The sequence below is a fragment of the Megascapheus bottae genome, chromosome 3, assembly GCF_031878675.1.
Source record: "Megascapheus bottae isolate mThoBot1 chromosome 3, mThoBot2.hap1, whole genome shotgun sequence".
Taxonomy (NCBI): domain Eukaryota; kingdom Metazoa; phylum Chordata; class Mammalia; order Rodentia; family Geomyidae; genus Megascapheus; species Megascapheus bottae.
The window spans coordinates 25,219,106-25,238,402 of NC_143511.1; the positions used below are offsets into that span (position 1 = coordinate 25,219,106).

Genomic DNA, 19,297 nt, shown 5'->3' on the forward strand with positions numbered 1-19,297 from the left:
TAGCCTTCAGCACAAAAGCTCAGGGACAGCACCCCGGCCCTGAGTTCATACCCAGTAGCAAAAAAATGAAACTGAATTAAATTAAAAAGAATTTTGGGAAATCATTCTCCTTAGGAAACAGCTTGAAGGTCATATGCTTTGCAACTCTATAGTGGGCTGCAGAGAAATTTAGGATCTCCAGTCTTGGTCCAGGGTTAAGAGAACTGGGAAATCTCTCTAGAAAGTGAACCAGCAGCAGGCATTCCCTCAGGCTGGTGGCTATCACAAATACCACTTTATGATCCATCTTAGGCCACAAACACCTTGGGCAGAGAATTTATTTGACAGTGCTCTCCATTTGATAGTAATTTTCTGATGCCACTGAGATGATTAAAAATGAAAAGAAATTTTTCTTAGAACAATAAGGCAAAAACTGATATTTTCAATGCATAGGCTTCTTATAAATCATCTGGAAAAATAACAAAGACCCAATATAAAATAGACAAATGTGACAAAGCTCAGTTCTCAAGGGATTACATACGAGTAGACGATAAACTTGAGTAATGGCTGAACTTTTCCAGTACTCAAAAAAACCACATTTTTTTTTTTTTTACTTATCAGGGTAGCATAATTTAATGGTGGCAGAGGTTCCAGGAATATAGAATTGTGGGAAACTTTAGGGATGCAGTCTCTCTGTGTAGTTTTGGACATTTTAGTATTCTAATTTCTGTTCTTGGAGTCTATCCCAAGCAAATAATTCCTAATTTAGATACATTTATCTGGAAATCTTACGTTCATAAAGACATCAGTTAGAAAAAAGGAGAAATGCTCAGTACTAAAAGAATGGTTAAATCATTATAGCACTTTATATAATTTTCATGTGCCTCCCAGCTTTGATGCCTCTAGGATTTGAACTCAGAGTCTTGTGTTGGTTAAGGAGGGGCTCTATCACTCAAGAAAGTTCATGTCACGCATTCGATGAGTTTGAATTTAGGGTTTTACATTTGCTAGGCTAGTTTGATACTAGCTGTCATTTTCACTGATTATTTTGTTGTTGCTGTTATTTGTCATAAGGCTTCAACTCAGGGCCTGGGCACTGACCCTGAGCTTTTCTGCTCAAGGCTAGCATTTGACCACTTTGAGCCATAGCTTCAATTCCAGTTTTAGTGGTTAACTGGAAATAAGAGTCTCATGGGCTTTCCAGCCTGGGCTGGCCTCAAGCTAGGATCTTCAGATCTCAGCCTCCTGGTAGCTAGGATTACAGATGTGAGCCACCAGTGCCAGACTCACTTGTTAATTTTTAGGTTAGGCTTTCATGTCCTACCCAGGTCTAAGACTGGGTCGTGTTCTGCCTCCTTCAGGCTTCTCATCCTTGCTGGAATCACATGCATGCTTGTCCTGTTACTATGTTTTGGATTATAAAATGGAATCCCAGAATAATTAAATGATAACATAATGTAGTATAATAGGACAATCCTTTCACAGTTTAAAAAGCTGCCACATAACACAACATATAAATTGTAGAAAATGTAATAAACACCAGAATAAATGAAAATAAGATTCCATACAATCTCTTTATTTAAAACATCATTATTAGGTTTGGGCTTAATTTGTGTTTTCTCTCTCTCTCTCTCTCTCTCTCTCTCTCTCTCTCTCTCTCTCTCTCTCTCTCTCTCTCTCTCTTCCCTTTCCCTCTCCCTCTCTCTTTTAGTTTCTGAAGGTTTAAAGTTAGAACAGTAATTGGAGAGTTTTTATTTTTTTAAATGCAGTTTACATTTTAAAAATGTTAACTTCTCTTTGGGCTCAGCCTTTGCAAGACCTTATACATTTTTGGTAAGTATGGGAAGTCAGGGTCTTATTATGTAGCCAGGCTGGTCTCAAACTTATGGCCCACCTCTTTCAGACTTCACATGTTGGAATTATAGATATATGCTACTATACACCTGGACATATGTGTGTTTCACTTCATTTATCATGGTTTTTTTTCTATTTCTTCCCTTGATTTATTTCTTAACTGTTGGTACTTGAAGAGTGTGTTCTTAAATTTTCACTCATTTGTACATTATCCAGTTTTTCTTCAGAAAAGATAACTGGTATGATGTTTTTAAATGATTAAGATGGCCTAAAATGTGGTCTATTTTAGAGAATGTGTCAGGAAAATAACCACTGTAAATGATTTTATATTGCATTTAAATTCTGCTATGTATTTAAGGTATACAGACCAATAACTACATAAATCTATATTTGAAGGACTAATATTATATTATTTTTACTGCTTGTACAATATTACACTGGTTGACTAAATAGCATATTTAACCAATATATTATATAGTTGGGCATAAGATAATCCTACTGTGCTTCTATTTTTTCCACAACTGAACAGGTCTAATGTTAGTATCATAAATACCTGATTGGGATACTTCACCATAATTACTGAGTAATCACCATAGAAGAAAAATTTCTAACTCTTCTAATAAGAGTCTTGCAAGGACTGCGACATGGCAAAGTCAGCAAGTAAATGCTACAGTTAAGAAATTCTCATAAATATCTTACCTTGAATTTTCTTGAAAACTCTGGAATTCATAAACTTTAAAAATCGGTCTGCATAGAAACTTGGTCTATGAACTGAAACAGTGTCCTGAAAAGACAGAGCAAGGATTGCAAGTTTACCTCCGAACTCACCTCAGATCAGAAGAAAGATCTCTGCCAGACACTCTCAATGGGTCAACATCCTTAACCCAAAGTGTCCGGGAGCGAGGCAGAGTCATGTTCTATATCCTGTGAAATCTAGGGGACTGGGACTGGGGCTGCGAGAAAGACTCAATCCCAGCAGTTCTAGATCTTTCAGGTAAAATGAAGACTAAGGCACTTACAGATTGTAAGTGGCTCTGCTCCATGAATCACAACAGCAGATCTGTGTGTGTGTAAAATTCCTTTCTGACAAGCAATCAGTGCTAGAAATGTCAATGAAAGGTAGCACTCTTTGCCATTAAAGAAAATTGGGAACAATGTAAGAGGAAAAATGTAAGTTTTAAAAAATGTTCTAGGGGCTGGAAGTAGCCTAGTGGTAGAGTGCTTGCCTAGCATACATGAAGCCCTGGGTTAGATTCCTTGGTACCATATACACTGAAAAAGCCTGAAGTGATGCCGTGGCTCAAGTGGTAGAGAGCTAGCCTTGAGAAAGCCCAAGGACAGTTCCTAGGCCCTTAGCTCAAGCACCAAGACTGGCAAAAAAAAAAAAAAAAAAAAAAGTTCTAGTTTTTCAGGTGCTTTTAGACCATTCCTTAATCCTAACTACTTAGGAGGTTAAAATCTGAGGATTACGGTTCAAAGCCAGCCTGGGCAGACAAATGGCAGAGATCCTTGTAAGAGATCCTTACCTCCAATTAACGAGCAAAATGACTGAAGTGAAGGGTATGGCTCAAGTGGTAGAGCATTTTTAGCAAAAGAGCTAAGCGAGAACACCAGGCCTGAGTTCAAAATCCAGTACTGGTACACAGGTGCATGCATGTACACACACACACACACACACACACACACACACACACACACACATGCAAGTGTTGTGGCTTCATCATAAAGAAGGTGGGTGGACGTTGGATGATTCATAGGAGATAAAGATACCTGTGGTGGCCGGGAGTTTGGCCTAGTGGTTAAAGGGCTTGCCTAGCATGCATGAAGACCCGGGTTCGATTCCTCGGTACCACATACATAGAAAAAACCCAGAAGTGGTGCTGAGGCTCAAGTGGTAGAGCTCTAGCCTTGAGAAAGTCCAAGGACAGTGCTCAGGCCCTGAGCTCAAGCCCAGGACTGGCAAAAAAAAAAAAAAAAAAAGATACCTGTGGTGAACCATATTATTCCTGTATCACACAGGGCTGAACTGAATTGACTGTTTAACTCATCTCTTCTCTGTTCTTGGCAGATGTCAGAACTGAAGAATTTTATGATAAATCCAGAAGATGATTGGATGAAGGATCTGATTGTTTATGTTTCAGTTAGTAATCTTTCCCTAAGATGTATATTTCTAGAAGTAGTAAGTTTGCTGCTGCATTTCATACCCTCTTGAATTCAGATTTATGGATTTTAATAGAGAAATTTTAGTTGAAGTGTAGATTCTACTAAGTGTCTGTAGTAGGGCTGAAAGGAAACAAACAAACACAACAACAACAAAAACAGACCTTGGCCCAGATGATGTGGGAACTCAAGAGCCCTGTTGAGTGTAGGACTGGGTGCAGGAAGTTTGAATGCATGGAGAATGGCTGAAAACAGCAGAAAACTGGTTGTGTAAGTCCTTAAAATATGTCCAAGAAAAGACACAGGATTAGAATATCTTCCCTTCTACAGTAATTTTGTCAAAAGACTGAGGGATTCCTTGTATATACTTAGAGCTTCCTGATTTCTTGTTATCTACCTCTTGGAATATGCCTTTTTGTTTCTTGTCTCTTATTTCCTTTAAGCTAGCCCTGATCCTAAAAAAGTGGAGGATGGGAAAGATATTTTCAGTTTAACCAAGTCTCCCAGACTCATTCCTCACCCTGTGGTGTTGTTTACAGATTATCAAATGACACTGTATGTGCATTTCTTCATTCATTACCCTGGTGTCTGCTGGATGGAACTGGCATCAAGGGACCTAGTTCTGGTCTAAGTTCTAACTTGAAAAATGCTGTGGGATTCTGGGCACAGTCTGCACCACAGGGCTGTAGTTTCTTTGTCTGTGAAATGGGTTGTTAGACAAGACACCAATGTGATCTTGGCTGGGAGTAATCTCACATTCTGTAGCCACAGTGCTAGGACCCTTCTTCTGCCATGTTATAAAGCCTGCAGACTCTCTGGAGAGTGGATGAAGTGGGACATTTACCCTAGGCTCACATATACTTCCTGGGATCATTGTAGTTTCTGCCTGATGTGGATCCCTTCTCACAACTACAGGCATTTTAGAAATATCTCATGGTTGCTACTGGGAAGGGGGACAGAGGAATTAGTTCACAGTACTGCCTTTAAAGAAGTTCCATGATGGCTTCTCTGTCACCAAAAATACTTCTAAGTAAGAGCCATATTTGTAAATCTTGATGATTGCTTACAATCTCACAAACATATTATCAGCAGAGATTTTCTTTTCTTTCTTTCTTTTTTTTTTTTGCCAGTCCTAGGCTTGAGCTCAGGGGATGAGCCCTGTCCTTGGACTTTCTCAAGACTAGAGCTCTACCACTTGAGCCTCAGCACCACTTCCGGCTTTTTTCTATGTATGTGGTACCATGGAATTGAACCCGGGTCTTCCTGCATGCTAGGCCAAACTCCCGGCCCCTGTCAGCAGAGATTTTCTAAAACAAAACAAAATCAGGCACACAATATGAAAGGAAAAAAAAAACCCAGAAGGTATCTTTGAAGCAGACCAGGCCAGAAGCAGGATTCAACCATTGCTGTCAGAAATCTCACCTATGATAGGTGAGATTTAAGCCACTGGAAAAGCAGCAGGGGATGGCCTCTCCACCCTCCCCCCCACACACCCTCAACCACATCCAAGAGGCTATGTAATCTTTACTTTTCTCAGTTTGAAAGGGAACTCACATTAACTGACTACCCTGACCTTTTCATTGGTGGACTCTTTGATCTGAATAAGCCAGGGGTTAACTCTGAGATACAAGTTTGTTAAGCCTGTTTACAAGTTCACTTTAAGTCAGTTGTCAGTCCATGGACAAAAATGCAGCTCTTTCATACTGAAAGGTATTCAGGATCTTCTGCAGAACTGAGAAATGCATCTGTCATATATCCTCTTTCAAAGGGAAGTGTCAGCAAACTGTGGCCAAATCACTGACCAGGATGTTCTTTGCGAATGTCACATCCAGTCATCAAATGAGGGAGACTGAGGCCAAACAATGGTTTGTCAGCAGCAGGAAGTTCAAATGCATCAAGATGCAACTGTGCATGTGTGTGTGTGTATGTGTGTGTGTGTGCATGTATGTGTGGGGCAGAAGGCTTGTTTTCATTTTTTTTCTTCAGTTACTTCAAGAGAGAACTCATGACATCTTCATATCAGTTAGCATATATGAATGTGTAAGTAAATCATGAAGATAAATCCACACTCAGATTCCCCCCACACACACTTTTTTTTTGCCAGTCTTGGGGCTTGAACTCAGGGCCTGAGCACTGTCCTTGGGCTTTCTCAAGGGTAGAGCTCTACCACTAGAGCCATAGCACCATTTCTGCCTTTTTTTTAAATTAAAGAATTTATTAACATTGATGTTTACATCATATTTCAAATGACGTGTTTAACAAACAAATATTCAAGAAGGGAATCTCTATATACAATCACTGACACAGATTTTAGAACATAATCAAAATTAGGCTGAGGGTTTCTGTATCATAGATACATATTAATCTATGTAATAAAACATTATGTCTATAGAGTCATAAATTTTTATGTCTATGTAGCTGTGTTTATATTTCCTGTACCATATTCATAGCATTGGGTATGCAACTATTGAGTCCTTGCTCTTGTACTGTTTGGATCTAATAGCCACATATTAACGATACCATGCGCCTTTTGTTCCTTTGGTCTTGACTTGTCTCACTCTAGATTCATCCCCTTCCCTGCAAATGCCATTGTTTTATCTTGTCTGTTGGCTATGTAGAATTCCATTATATATATATATACATATATATATGTATATATATATATCATTTTTTGTATCCATTCATCTGCAGTAGGGCATCTGGATTGTTTCCATCACCTGGCTATTGTGAATAGTGCAGAGATGAACATAGCTGAGCAGTGTCCTTATCATATCTTGGGTTATGATGTTCAGGGTAGATGCCCAGGAGTGGTATGGCGGGATCATAGGGAAGGTCAGTTTTCAGTTCTTTAAGAAACCTCCACACTGCTTTCCAGAGTGGCTGAACTAGCTTACAATCCCACCAGCAGTGCAATAGGTTTCCTTTTTCTCCACAACCCCAACAGTATCTGTCATTGTCTGAGTTCAAAATCTTGGGATTCTTGTTGGGGTAAGGTGGTATCTTAGATTGTTTTTATTTGCATTTCCTTTATGACCATGGATGATGAGCATTTTCTCACATGCTTTTCTGCCATTTTAACCTCTTCTTTTGATAAGTCTCTCTTTAGTTCCCTTGCCCATTTAGTGAATGGTTTGTTGGGTCTGGGGGGGATTAGTTTCTTGAGTTCCCTGTAGATACTGGATATTAAGCCTTTGTCTGATGTATTATTGGTAAATATCTTTTCCCCGTTGGTTGGCTGTCTCTCTACTTTTGTGGCTATGCTTTTATCTGTGCAGAAACTTTTTATTTTTAGGTAGTCCCATTTATTGAGTCTCTCTCCAACCTGTTGTGACCCTGGGATTCTGTTCAGGGATCTTTTGCCTGTGCCTATGAGCTCCAGTGTCTCTCCTACTCTATCATGTAGCAGCTTCACAGTTTCCGGTCTGACATTGAGGTCATTGATCCACTTTGCGTTAATGCTTGTGCATGGTGAAAGGCTAGGGTCAATTTTTAGTTTTCTGCATGTGGCTGCCCAGTTTTGCCAGCACCAATAATTGAATAGACTGTGTTTGTTCCACTGTATATCTTTGACTCCTTTGTCAAATACAAGTTGCCTATAGGTATGTTGTTCTATATCTGGATCTTCTATTCTGTTCCATTGATCTTCTGGTCTATTTTTGTGCCAATATCATTCTGTTTTGTTATTATGGCTGTAGAGTAGAGTTTGGAGTCTGGTATTGTAATACCACCTGCATTGCTCATTTGCCCAGAATTGTTTTGGGTATTCTAGGTCTTTTCTTGTTCCATATGAACCTTTGGATTGTATCTTCTATTTCAGTAAAGAATGTCTTTGGGATTTTGATGGGGATTGCATTGAATTTGTATATCAATTTTGGCAATATAGCCATTTTCACTATGTTGGTTCTCCCTATCCATGAGCATGGGATGTCTTTCCATTTCCTGGTGTCCTCTTTAATTTCTTTTGTTAGGCTTTTATAATTTTCATTAAATAATTCCTTTACATCTTTGCTTAAGTCAATTCCTAAGTATTTTACTCTTTTGGGGGCTATTGCGAATGGGATCATTTTCTTGATTTTGCCTTCTGCTTGTGTACTGTTAGTGTACAAGAAGGCTACTGACTTTTGCAGGTTAATTTTGTATCCTGCCACTTTGCTAAAATGGTTTATTAATTCTAGGAGTTTGGGAGTGGAGCTTATTGGGTCACTCAGGTAGAGGATCATGTCATCTTCTGGCTTTTTTTTTTTTTATGTATGTGGTATGGAGGAACGGAACCCAGGTCTTTGTGCATGCTAGGCAAGCACTCTACTGCTAGGCCAAACTCCTGACCCCAGTTATGTTCACTTTCTATGCCCTTGTTTTGTGTTAGGCATTGTGATTGAGCCGTGACCACAATGCTCATCACCCTCACACAGAAGGACAGGTACTATTGCCAGGACAGGCACTAAGGAGAGACCAAGCAAAGAGAAGCCAAATCACAAGACTGGGCACATCACAGTTCGGTTAAATTAGCAAAAATGAGTTCAAATCTGGGGCTGCTTTCCCTCAAAGTGGGCCTCAAACTCCTCTGTCGATAGCTTGGGCTGCTGAGAACTTAAGTTGTTTCTTTTTCTTCTTCTTCCTCTTCTTCTTCTTCTTCCTCTTCTTCTTCTTCCTCTTCTTCTTCTTCTTCTTCTTCTTCTTCTTCTTCTTCTTCTTCTTCTTCTTCTTCTCCTTCTTCTTCTTCTTCTTCTTCTTCCTCCTTCTCCTCCTCCTCCTCCTCCCCTCCTCCTCCTTCTGCTTCTTCTTCTGCTGCTGCTTCTTCGTTATTGGTTCTGTGGCTCAAACTTGGGGCCTGGACGCTGTCACTGAAGATTTTTATTCAAGGCTAGCACTTTATTACTTTGAGTCACAACTCCACTTCTGGTTTTCTGGAGGTTAATTGGAGATAAGAGTCTCACAGACTTTTCTGCCCAGTCTGGTTTTGAACTATGTCTCCTTGAGTAGCTTGGATTATAGATGTGAGCCAGCAGTGCCCAGTCTAATTTCAATTGCCTTAATTTGCCTACCACTCTTGAAAATCTATTGATCTCTTTTCTCCTTACTGTTTTACAAGGAACACCTTTGCTGAGTCAGAAAATATTTCCTATTCCTTGTCTCCCTTTGGTCACAAGGCTAGATGTCATTTGCTGAAATCACTATTCAAATATCTATGCACTTGAATCTTAGCTTTGAATCAATCTTCCAGCCTATGATTATCTTAGGCACACTGGGAAATCGTAAGAAATCAGAAATCCATGCATTTGAACAAGGACATGGGTCACTTACCCCATCATAAACAAGAGCTTTCCAGGAATGTTCTAGCTTCTTCATTAACCTAGATGCAAAAGTAACAGAGAATATGAAACCGCTCCTATTAGGTGAATTTACAGAAACTTTTCTTTTTAAATAATACTGAAATAGTAAAAGAGAACTTAGCAAAAATTCCTCACCTATAGGATTGTAGAATGTCAATAATGCCCATAAATAAAAGTAGTTTTTCTCCCTTATGGCTTTTAGCTGGAATGCCTCCCATCCTGTTGGCAGAGACACAGAAAATATTTTGCAGTCTACAAATAGAAAGTTAAGGCTCTCTCCAGAATATCTGTTTTTATTCTCCATCATTTAAAATGTTCCCAGGAACTCCACAGGGAGTGCAACTTCATAGCTGTCAAATCTGAGGAGTTGGATGGGAAGAATATAACTTAAAATCATTTCTATAATCCTCGCTTAGAGATGGGAGTGTGGCCTAGTGGTAGAGTGCTTCCCTAGCTTGCACGAAGCCCTGGGTTTGACTCCTTGGTACCACATACACAGAAAAAACTGGAAGTGGTGCTGTGGCTTAAGTGGTAGACTGCTAGCCCTGAGAAAGCTCAAGGAGAGTGCCTAGGCCTGAGTTATTTGGGAGTCTGGGATTGAGAAGACCATTGGTTGAGGCCAGCCAAGGTACAGCCCAGGTCAGAGAAGGCAAAAAGTGAGCCCTTACCTCGTGCCAGTGGCTCACATCTGTAATCCTAGCTACCTGAGAAACAGAATGGGAGGACTGATATTGGAGGTTAGCCCAAGCAGAAACGTTAATGAGACCCTCTTTAACACACGGCTGGGTGTGGTGGCACATGTCTACCATCCAAAGGCACACACGGGAGGCCAACACTGACAGGAGTGCAGTACCAGAGCAGCTCAGACAGAAAGGTTGGAGAGACTCCACCTGTGAGGAAGGGAAGCTGGCCATGGCGAGCACACTTGTGATGGCATGACAATGGGAAGCCTGTAGGAGGTGGATCACAGCTTAGACAAGGGCCAACCAAGACTCCATCCTGAAATCAATCAACACAAGGGCCAACCAAGACTCCATCCTGAAATCAATCAACACAAGGGCCAACCAAGACTCCATCCTGAAATCAATCAACACAAGGGCCAACCAAGACTCCATCCTGAAATCAATCAGTGAAAAATAGGGCTGGGGGCTTGGTTCAGTGAAATTATGACAGCCTAGCACAAGGGAGGTCCTGAATTCAAACCCCAACATTGAAACAAACAAACAAACAAGAAAAACCAAGGGAAAAGGACTGGAGATGTGGCTCGAGTAGTAAAGCACCTGCCTAGCAAGAGCAAAGGCTCCAGTTCAAACCCCAGTACTACCAAAACAAAAAATAAGACAAAAAGTACTTATTTAAAACTGAGAAATAATTTTTAGAGCAATGATTTCTTTTTTTTTTTTTGGCCAGTCCTGGGCTTGAGCTCAGGGCCTGAGCACTGTCCTTGGGCTTTCCTCAAGGCTAGTGCTCTACCCTGAGCCACCACACCATTTCTGGCTTTTTCTATGTATGTGGTACTGAGGAATTGAACCCGGGTCTTTGTGCAAGCTAGGCAGGCACTCTACCACTAGGCCAAACTCCCAGCCTCTAGAGCAATGATTTCTTTTAAAAATATTTATTTTCTGATCTAAAGAATAAGATGTATCTTCTGTGAGATAAAAAAATAAAATGAAAAGCCGGCATAGTGTCTCATGCATATAATCCTAGCTGCTCAGGGGGCTGAGATCTGAGGATTTGATTCAAAGCCTGGGCACTAAGGACTGTGAGACTCTTATCTCCAATTAATCATTAGAAAAGTGGAAGTGGTACTGTGGCTTAACAGGTAGGGAGGTAGCCTTGAGCTGAAGAGCTCAGGGACAGTGCCCAGGCCAGGAGACCAAGCTCCATGACCCACAAAGAAAGAAAGAAAGAAAAAGAAAGAAAGAAAGAAAGAAAGAAAGAAAGAAAGAAAGAAAGAAAGAAAGAAAGAAAGGAAAGAAAGAGAAAATACAGGGTCGGGAGCATGGTCTAGTGGTAGAGTGCTTGCCTAGCATGCATGAAACCATGGGTTCAACTCCTCAGAACCACATACATAGAAAAAGCCAGAAATGGTGCTGTGGCTCAAGTGGTAGAGTGCTAGCCTTGAGCAAAAAGTGTCCAGGGACAGTGTCCAAGGCCCCGAGTTCAAGCCCCAGATATGGCAAAAAAGGAAAAAAAAAAAAGAAAATATGTTAAAAAAAATTTCCAGGATACACAAATTTAACACTTGGCCTACCTTTCTAGTGTGCATGTACATGTGTTTATTAATCTACATAGAAGACTATGGATTTATTATATTTTATAATATGAATTGTGTACTTATTAACTGATAAACACTTCCGCATATCCGATGGTAATGTGATGTTTTCTTTGTGTGTGTGTGTGTGTGTGTGTGTGTGTGTGTGTGTGTGTATGCACATGGTTATGTAGCCCACGATTTGACACAAGCCTCAAACAGACTTCAAGGCTTGTTAAAATAATAATACACCAAGCCTTGCTAAAAGTACTTTGCCACTTACATTATGCTCCCAACTCTTTTGTTTTTATTTTGTTCTTGAGATAGGGTCTCATTACTACTTTTGAACTGACTTCAAATTCAAGAGCTTACTGCCCCTCCCTTCTGAGTAGCTGAGATTACAGGCAGGTAACGCTATGCCTGACAGTAATGTGACTAAAAAAAAAAATAGTTGTTTCAGTACCACGTTTGTTTTGGGGAGGGTAAGGGGACACAGAAAAGGGGACAAAAGGCGAACAATACAACACTGGTGAGCATTAGACACTGTGTAAAAAAATGAGCTATACAACTTGTGAATGGAGATGGGAGGGAAAAACTGGAGAGAGGGAGGGAAGGGGTAACATGGTTTAAAAGGAATGTAAAAAAGAAAAAAAGAAATCTTTATATGACTTATGTAAGTGTAACCTCCCCACATATCACCTCTACAATAACCATAAAGTATATTTTTTAAAGTAGTTGTGTAATATTTCACAGAATAGTTTTCCAAGTGGTGACTGGACATGCTATTGGAGTTGCAGAAAGGAGTTTTTAAAAAGGAAAGAGTTTTTTTTTTTTTTTTTTTTTTTGCCAGTTCTGGGCTTGAGCTCAGGGCCTGAGCACTGTCCTTGGACTTTCTCAAGGCTAGAGCTCTACCACTTGAGCCTCAGCACCACTTCCGGCTTTTTTTTTCTATGTATGTGGTACCGAGGTATCGAACCCGGGTCTTCATGCATGCTAGGCAAGCACTTTAACCACTAGGTCAAACTCCCAGCCCTGTTTTGTTTTGAAATAGATTTAGTGTGTGCTAACTTCCTTTAGAAAAGAGAAATATGTGTGTGGCTTCATCACAGCTGGGGGAATTCCTAGAAGGCAGCCTCTTTCCAGCTATACAACATCATTGATTCCTTTGTGTGTCCTTGCCCAGCTAGTGAGGCAGCCAACCACTCTGTGACTCTTCTTGGATTGTAGTTGTTCCACTTATAACAGATGAATCCTGCTGTTATTACATCTGGCTGATGTGGTCCACAGGTGCAGGACAAGATCAAGGGAGTTCCCTTCAGGCAGATAAACATCAAGTTTCAAATGTGGCTTAATCCACATTTTCCCCCAGCAAGAATCTCTTCCTGGAGTGCTACCAGGAGGGGATGTGATTGCCTGGGTGATGGGGGTGGGTTGGGGTGGAGGGAGGATGTTGTTGGTTTGTATTCAGGGGCTGCACTTACGTGTCTGGGTTCTCTGCTATGATTCCATCTCCAGATTTCCCTGGACCCTGGATAGATTCCATAGCTGTTGAGTAGAGCACTTTCTGCACCCCAGGTCGTTTTGCATCAGGGATGTTTTGAGTAGATTCCTCTTCTTTGTCTTTAAGACAATGGTCCAAGACGTGGATTCCTAGCAAAAGGCTATAGTCCATGATCTTGAAACTTTCTAGCACCTGGGCAAGGGAAAAAAAAAAAAAAACACAGAGGCTGGTCAGTGCAAATGGCCTGTGTAGAACCAGAGAGCTCCAGGTTCCACTTGCACCCTTCTTAGGGAGCAACTGATAGAGGAAAGGAGAATACAGTCACAATACTAAATAAACAAACGTGAAAATGGAAGCAGATAACTTGAGTGGATGGGTGGGCTGGGAGAGATAGGAAAGAAAGGTGGAAAAGGAGAAAGGGATCAAGACTCATGGTACTCATAAACTGACACGTTGAACTGAAAAATGCTTTTTTACAACTTAAAGATACTTTAAAAACAAAACACTGAAGGCCATGATTAGATCCTATACAAGAAAGACCAGCAGGCTGGGAGTTTGGCCTAGTGGTTAAAGTGCTTGCCTAGCATGCATGAAGACCCGGGTTCGATTCCTCGGTACCACATACATAGAAAAAAGCCGGAAGTGGTGCTGAGGCTCAAAGACAGTGCTCAGGCCCTGAGCTCAAGCCCAGGACTGGCCAAAAAAAAAAAAAAAAAAAAGACCAGCACTGAGGCAGCCTAGTGAAAGTTTTATGCAAATTAAAATCAACACTGGGAAGCTGATACTTGAAGGGGGAGGGTGGGGTCAAGGGAAAAGGGGTGGGGCAGGCAAATGAAGAGGAAAAGAAGGGGAGAATACAGTCAAGAATTCAACGTTTAGCTTACAAAATTGAGAAGAGTGAGGGGGGATGGGTTGAATGATTTTGTACAACTACTTAAAGATAATAATAATAATAAAGAGGGAAAAAAAACTTGCATGTTTTGTCAATCGCCAGAGGCTTGCACCAATAATCCTAGTTACTAAGGAGGCTGAGATTTGAGGGCAACATTTCTAAGCTAGACTGGACCGGAAAGACTGAGAGATACTATCTCCAATTAATTAGCAAAACAAAAGCCAGAAGTGGACCTGTGGCTCAAGTGGCAGAGAGCTAGCTTTGAGCAAAAAAGGGATAGTATTCAGGCACTGAGGTCAAGCCCCAGGGCTGGTATTTAAAAAAGAAAATAAACAAAACCCTGTGAGTCTTTTTCTTCCTCTCTGAAAGCTTTACTAACAGAATTTGTTGAACATTGTCATGCACAGGGTACAAAGTGTTTTACTTGTATTCAGTGCTGAAAGCACACTTGGAACTAGGTACTCTATTACCAGTCTCTAAGTTACAGATGGAAAGAGCTTGAAGTAATTTGCTCAGGCACACACAGCGTGTAAGTGACAGGGATTCAAGAGGTGAACCTGGCATCCACACTAAGTCTCTACCTGCGACAGGGGGAAGACACAGCTGGAATGTGCTTTTGCTTGGATTCTCTTTTCAAGGCTGACTTTCAAAGTTGCCATTCAGTTCCTGGTGGCAAGTCTGTCTTTCTTTCTTTCTTTCTTTCTTTCTTTCTTTCTTTCTTTCTTTCTTTCTTTCTTTCTTTCTCTCTCTCTCTCTCTCTCTCTCTCTCTCTCTCTCTCTCTCTCTCTCTCTCCTCCTTCCTTCCTTTCTTGCTTTCTTTTTTTTCTTTCAAATATATGATCCCAACAAAGAGCAGAACTTAATATATAATTATCCACTCAGAAGCTGGTGAGGAGGGGGAGGAACTGAAAAAAATATAGTCGCAGTCAGACAAAAGAGGAATGATGACAGGAGATGAAGTTGAGCTAAAGGCCCTTTTAAGACAGCTCTGCGAGACAGAGGGACCTTCACGCTGTGAATGTTGAGGAAGATCCTGAAGATCCCAGGTTTCCGGGATGCAAATGTTCTTCTACTAGATTTGATGTATTCACTCCTACAAAAGGATTTTGCAGGTCCTTAGATGCTACCTAATGCCATTATAATAATCACTCACACGACTCATTCCTCTCACTAGCCTGAGAGACTACAGGAGTGAACTTGAATATAACACCTTTAGAGTTGCCTACCTGAAAATAAGAATTAAAGAAAACACAATTGAAGAATACAACTGCATGGCTGGGAGTTTGGCCTAATGGTAGAGTGTTTGCCTAGCGTGCACGAAGACCCGGGTTTGATTTCTCAGTACCACATACATAGAAAAAGCCAGAAGTGGTGCTGAGGCTCAAGTGGTAGAGCTCTAGCCTTGAGAAAGCCCCAGGACAGTGCTCAGGCTCTGAGCTCAAGCCCCAGGACTGCCAAAAAAAAAAAAAAAAAAAAGAATACAACTGCACGAATAGCCACTTTATCAATGTCATTTTGCTGAGTCCTGATTTTTTTTAATGCTCCGGGTTTGTGGGTACCCACAAGTGTAATCTCAGTTGGCAACAAAGAAAAAGTCAATGCCTCTAGAATGATGGCTTTATAGCCTGTAAGGGCAACAGTCCCTTTCTCAAATGGCCTAAACCACAGCCATGTGCCCTGCATAGCCCACACCACCCATTTGGAATGTTTTCTCCAAAGCAGTGACCTGGCTTCAAGAGCAAATTATTCCCAGAACTCTTTAAGAAGATGGTGGATACTTTTAACAAGCCCACAATCACCCTCAGAGCTCAGAGTGGCCGAGACTGCCACCCTCCTCTCTGTTTTAATTTTTCTCAGCAAAATACCCACAGATGTTTTTTGATTTATTAAAAAGTTCTCTTTATGAGACACAATGGAATTCTATGCTGCCATCAGAAAGAATGCAATCGCTCCATTCGTAAGGAAGTGGAAAGACTTGGAAAAAAATCATATTATGTGAAGTAAGCCAGACCCAAAGGAACATAGGCTCGATGGTTTCTCTCAGTTTTAATAATTAGTTCACATCTAGGACTCTCCTAGCAGAGGATTACAATAGCTCAAAACCTAGGTACATAAGGTCATATAGGATGAGACTAAATGAAATGAACTCTAAGATATGGAAACAAGAGGTTTATCATGTGTGATTGTTGTTTTTAATGTACTATATTATTTTTCTTTTCTTTTTGTTGTCCTTATGGATAATCTCATGCTGTGACTGTATCTGACTTTGTGACCTGGTATATGTTTATTTGTTTATTTAAAATAGGGAAAGGAAGAGGGGGGGAAACAAGATGGTTGGGAGGGGGTGGGAAGAGGGAAATGAGGACAAAAACATGAGAAGGGGTATCAATATGTGAGAAGTAATGCACCCACTACCTGACGAATGTAACTGTAAGCCCTCTGTACATTATCCCAACAATAAAAAAGTTCTCTTTGTGCAGTGTGTGTGTGTGTGTGTGTGTGTGTGTGTGTGTGTGTGTGTGTGTGTGTGTGTATTGGTTGTGGGATCTGAACTCAGGGCCTGTGCACTGTTCTTGAGCTCTTTTGCTCAAAGGCTAGTGCTCCATCACTTGAATCACAGCTCCACTTCTGGCTTTTTGGTGCTTAACTGGATTGAGAAGAGTGTTACATTCTTTCTTTTCTAGGCTTGCTGTGAACCACAGTTCTCAGCTCTCAGTCTCCTGAGTAGCTAGGATTACTTGTGTGAGCCACCAGCACCAGCTGAAATAATTCTTTTTCTCATACATTTCAAGCACTATACAACTTGCATTCTCTGGTCTGTATTTGAAAACTCTCCTACTGCCCACAGGCAAGGCAGAGGTACCTGGACATTCAACAGGTAATAGATAGTCAGGTTGTGGTCTAATTCCTGGATCTGATCCTTACCCATTCTATAGATATGCCACAATAAAACACTGAACCAGCCATGGTGACAGAGGCAGAGACAGGAGGATCACAAGTTCAATGACAGCTTGAGCTATACGAAACCCAGTCTTAAAACAAATAAACATAGACCCAAACCTTCAGCAGCAACAAAACACGGTGCTTATAAATTCATGAATTATGATGTACTAATTAAAAATAAAAAATACATTAAAAGATCTTAAGACAAAAATGAACTAAGAAAAAAATAATTAAATTATAGGTAAGTGGTTACATTCCTTAAATTCATCTGTAATGGGTGCCAGATTTTCCTTTAGAAGGCCACATCTTCTATTTTCAAAATGAGAGGTAAAAGAAATTCTATTCCTCCTGTGTGAAAAATTGACCATTATAGTTGTTAGATTTTTAGTTAGGCGAGAATCGCCATGCTCAACAAAAAAGAAAAAGAAAAATTCAGAATCAGAAAGAGAAACACTATGAGTGTATTTTAAATCAAATTAAGAAATGCTGTAGCAAAAAAAAAAATTGGGAGAAGAAAATTTAATCCTGTTTTTAAGATTCCCATCCATCAGGAACAAAATAGTGGTGTTATTCATATCCTCTCAGTCCTTTAATTAAAGGATTTGATAAATCTGCCAACTTCCCATGTGTGAGATTTAACAGTGAGTATTATTTGTGACATAATCGCTGGTCCAGTATATTACTCTGGTGCACATTTATTTTCAGAATGTCGGCCTGCCCTTATGGTTCTGGTGGATTCTGTATGTGTGAATTGTTATGCAGAACAGTTGCAGCACAGTCCACCTAGATGGAACAGTACTTTATGTCCTCACTCACAGAGCAAAGAAACAACAGTCATTATTTGAAGCTAGTCACAATTCTGCAGTGATTATTTTTTTCTCAAGGCCAATTCTCTACCACTTGAGTCACACTTCTGCTTTGATCCTTTTGGTAGTTAATTGGAGAGAAAAGTCACAGACTTTCCTGTGTAGTTAGGATCACAGGCAGACACTATCATTCCTTCTTTTTGCTGTTGATTTCAATTTCTTTTCTTGCTTGTTTAGTCTACATGATATCCCTACACCCTCAGGCTCTTGTACTGCATGGTGCTAAATGCCCCAATTTCACAACACAGGTCCACTGTGGTATGCCTGCCTCACCCCCACCCCAGGTATCTTTATTGTTTAACATCAGACTAGAGTTATCACCCAGACACATATGAGAATTCCTTAGTCATGAGTAAATATGCTAGGAAGATGTAGGCCCTAATGTTTTTGCTTGTTTCTTCAGGAACATTCTTAGCACCTTTTCAACTATTCTCAGAACTTCTACCTCCATGAAAATGGTATTAATGATTTTGAATAACTGACGGGCATTCTCCCCTTTGAAAAGATAAGCACCTTATCAGAACTCAGGGACTATCTGCATTTTTATCATGCAAATAAGACGCTGAGGCTCCACAAAGGATTGTTTTGCTCTTGCTTCTTGCTGTGTGCTCTGAAAGTATTTGTCCTGCTGCTATAAGCAAGCAAAACCCAAAACAGTCAGCAGTGAAGAGTGTCTAAACACTATACTCTTGTGTCCTAAGTATAATTCAATACTTGTGCATCATGATAACAGTGCCTGAAAACTCTTCAGCACTGAAAGCATTTATTATTATTATGTGCTGTGTTGTCAGAAAAATAAAGAGAAAAGACCATTATGTTTTTAAGCTTGACTACATTTTAAGGATTTTATAAACACTGTGTTAGGGCAAAAATCAAGATGATATTTATATCCATTCTTTTAATTTACTGTTTAGTAGGCACACAAGTAGATGGCAGATAAAAGGGAGGTTGTTTTGCTGTAAACTAGGCGGAGCTTTGAGTTGAGAGAGACTATTACATTTATTGAGGAGGCTTTACTAAGACAAATGTCGCAGGCTGGGTCAAGTGAGAATTGTTTTAGTTACTCCAGAATGCTTGGTGCTGGTCTTAAGTCATAGACTCTATAACACATCTCTGGGTTTCTTTTAGAGCTTTCTGTTCTCTGTTCCCCTGCTTTTCTAAAGCCTCTGGAAAGCAAAGCTAAATCAGCATAAGACAATCACTATATAAATAGGACAATCATTATATAAATCCAAAATATCTTTGAAAACAACTGCATTTCAATTGGTACCTAGTTTCTGAAGATATCAGGAAATGAAAAGGCTATGTAGTCCAAGTTATCTGCCAGTGATGCCTTATGCAAGGCAGGGAGGGGTGATGATTCTCATACAAAAAGATACGCTTTGTTAGCAGGATCTTAAGCAAGTACCATGTCTAGTAAGTTCCATATCCAGGGGTTCTTGCAAAAATTAATTCACTCAGGGAAATATTTTAATGTGTAATTAGTACATGTCAGGCATTTTGTTGTTTAAAAAA

The 19,297-nt window shown here is 40.2% G+C and overlaps 1 protein-coding gene across 4 annotated transcripts in view; it reads right to left on the reverse strand.

Moving 5' to 3' along the window:
* Pip5k1b (phosphatidylinositol-4-phosphate 5-kinase type 1 beta) overlaps positions 1–19,297 on the reverse strand; it is a 226,747-nt gene that overhangs the window by 52,222 nt on the left and 155,228 nt on the right. For all 4 annotated transcript variants that reach the window (XM_090329679.1, XM_090329680.1, XM_090329681.1 and 1 more), the window contains 4 exons: positions 13,062–13,273; positions 9,462–9,545; positions 9,298–9,346; positions 2,533–2,617 (listed from right to left, as the gene is read on the reverse strand). In XM_090329679.1, coding sequence (XP_090185805.1) covers positions 2,533–2,617; positions 9,298–9,346; positions 9,462–9,545; positions 13,062–13,273 — 430 coding nt within the window. The remainder of the gene's footprint in view (positions 1–2,532; positions 2,618–9,297; positions 9,347–9,461; positions 9,546–13,061; positions 13,274–19,297) is intronic.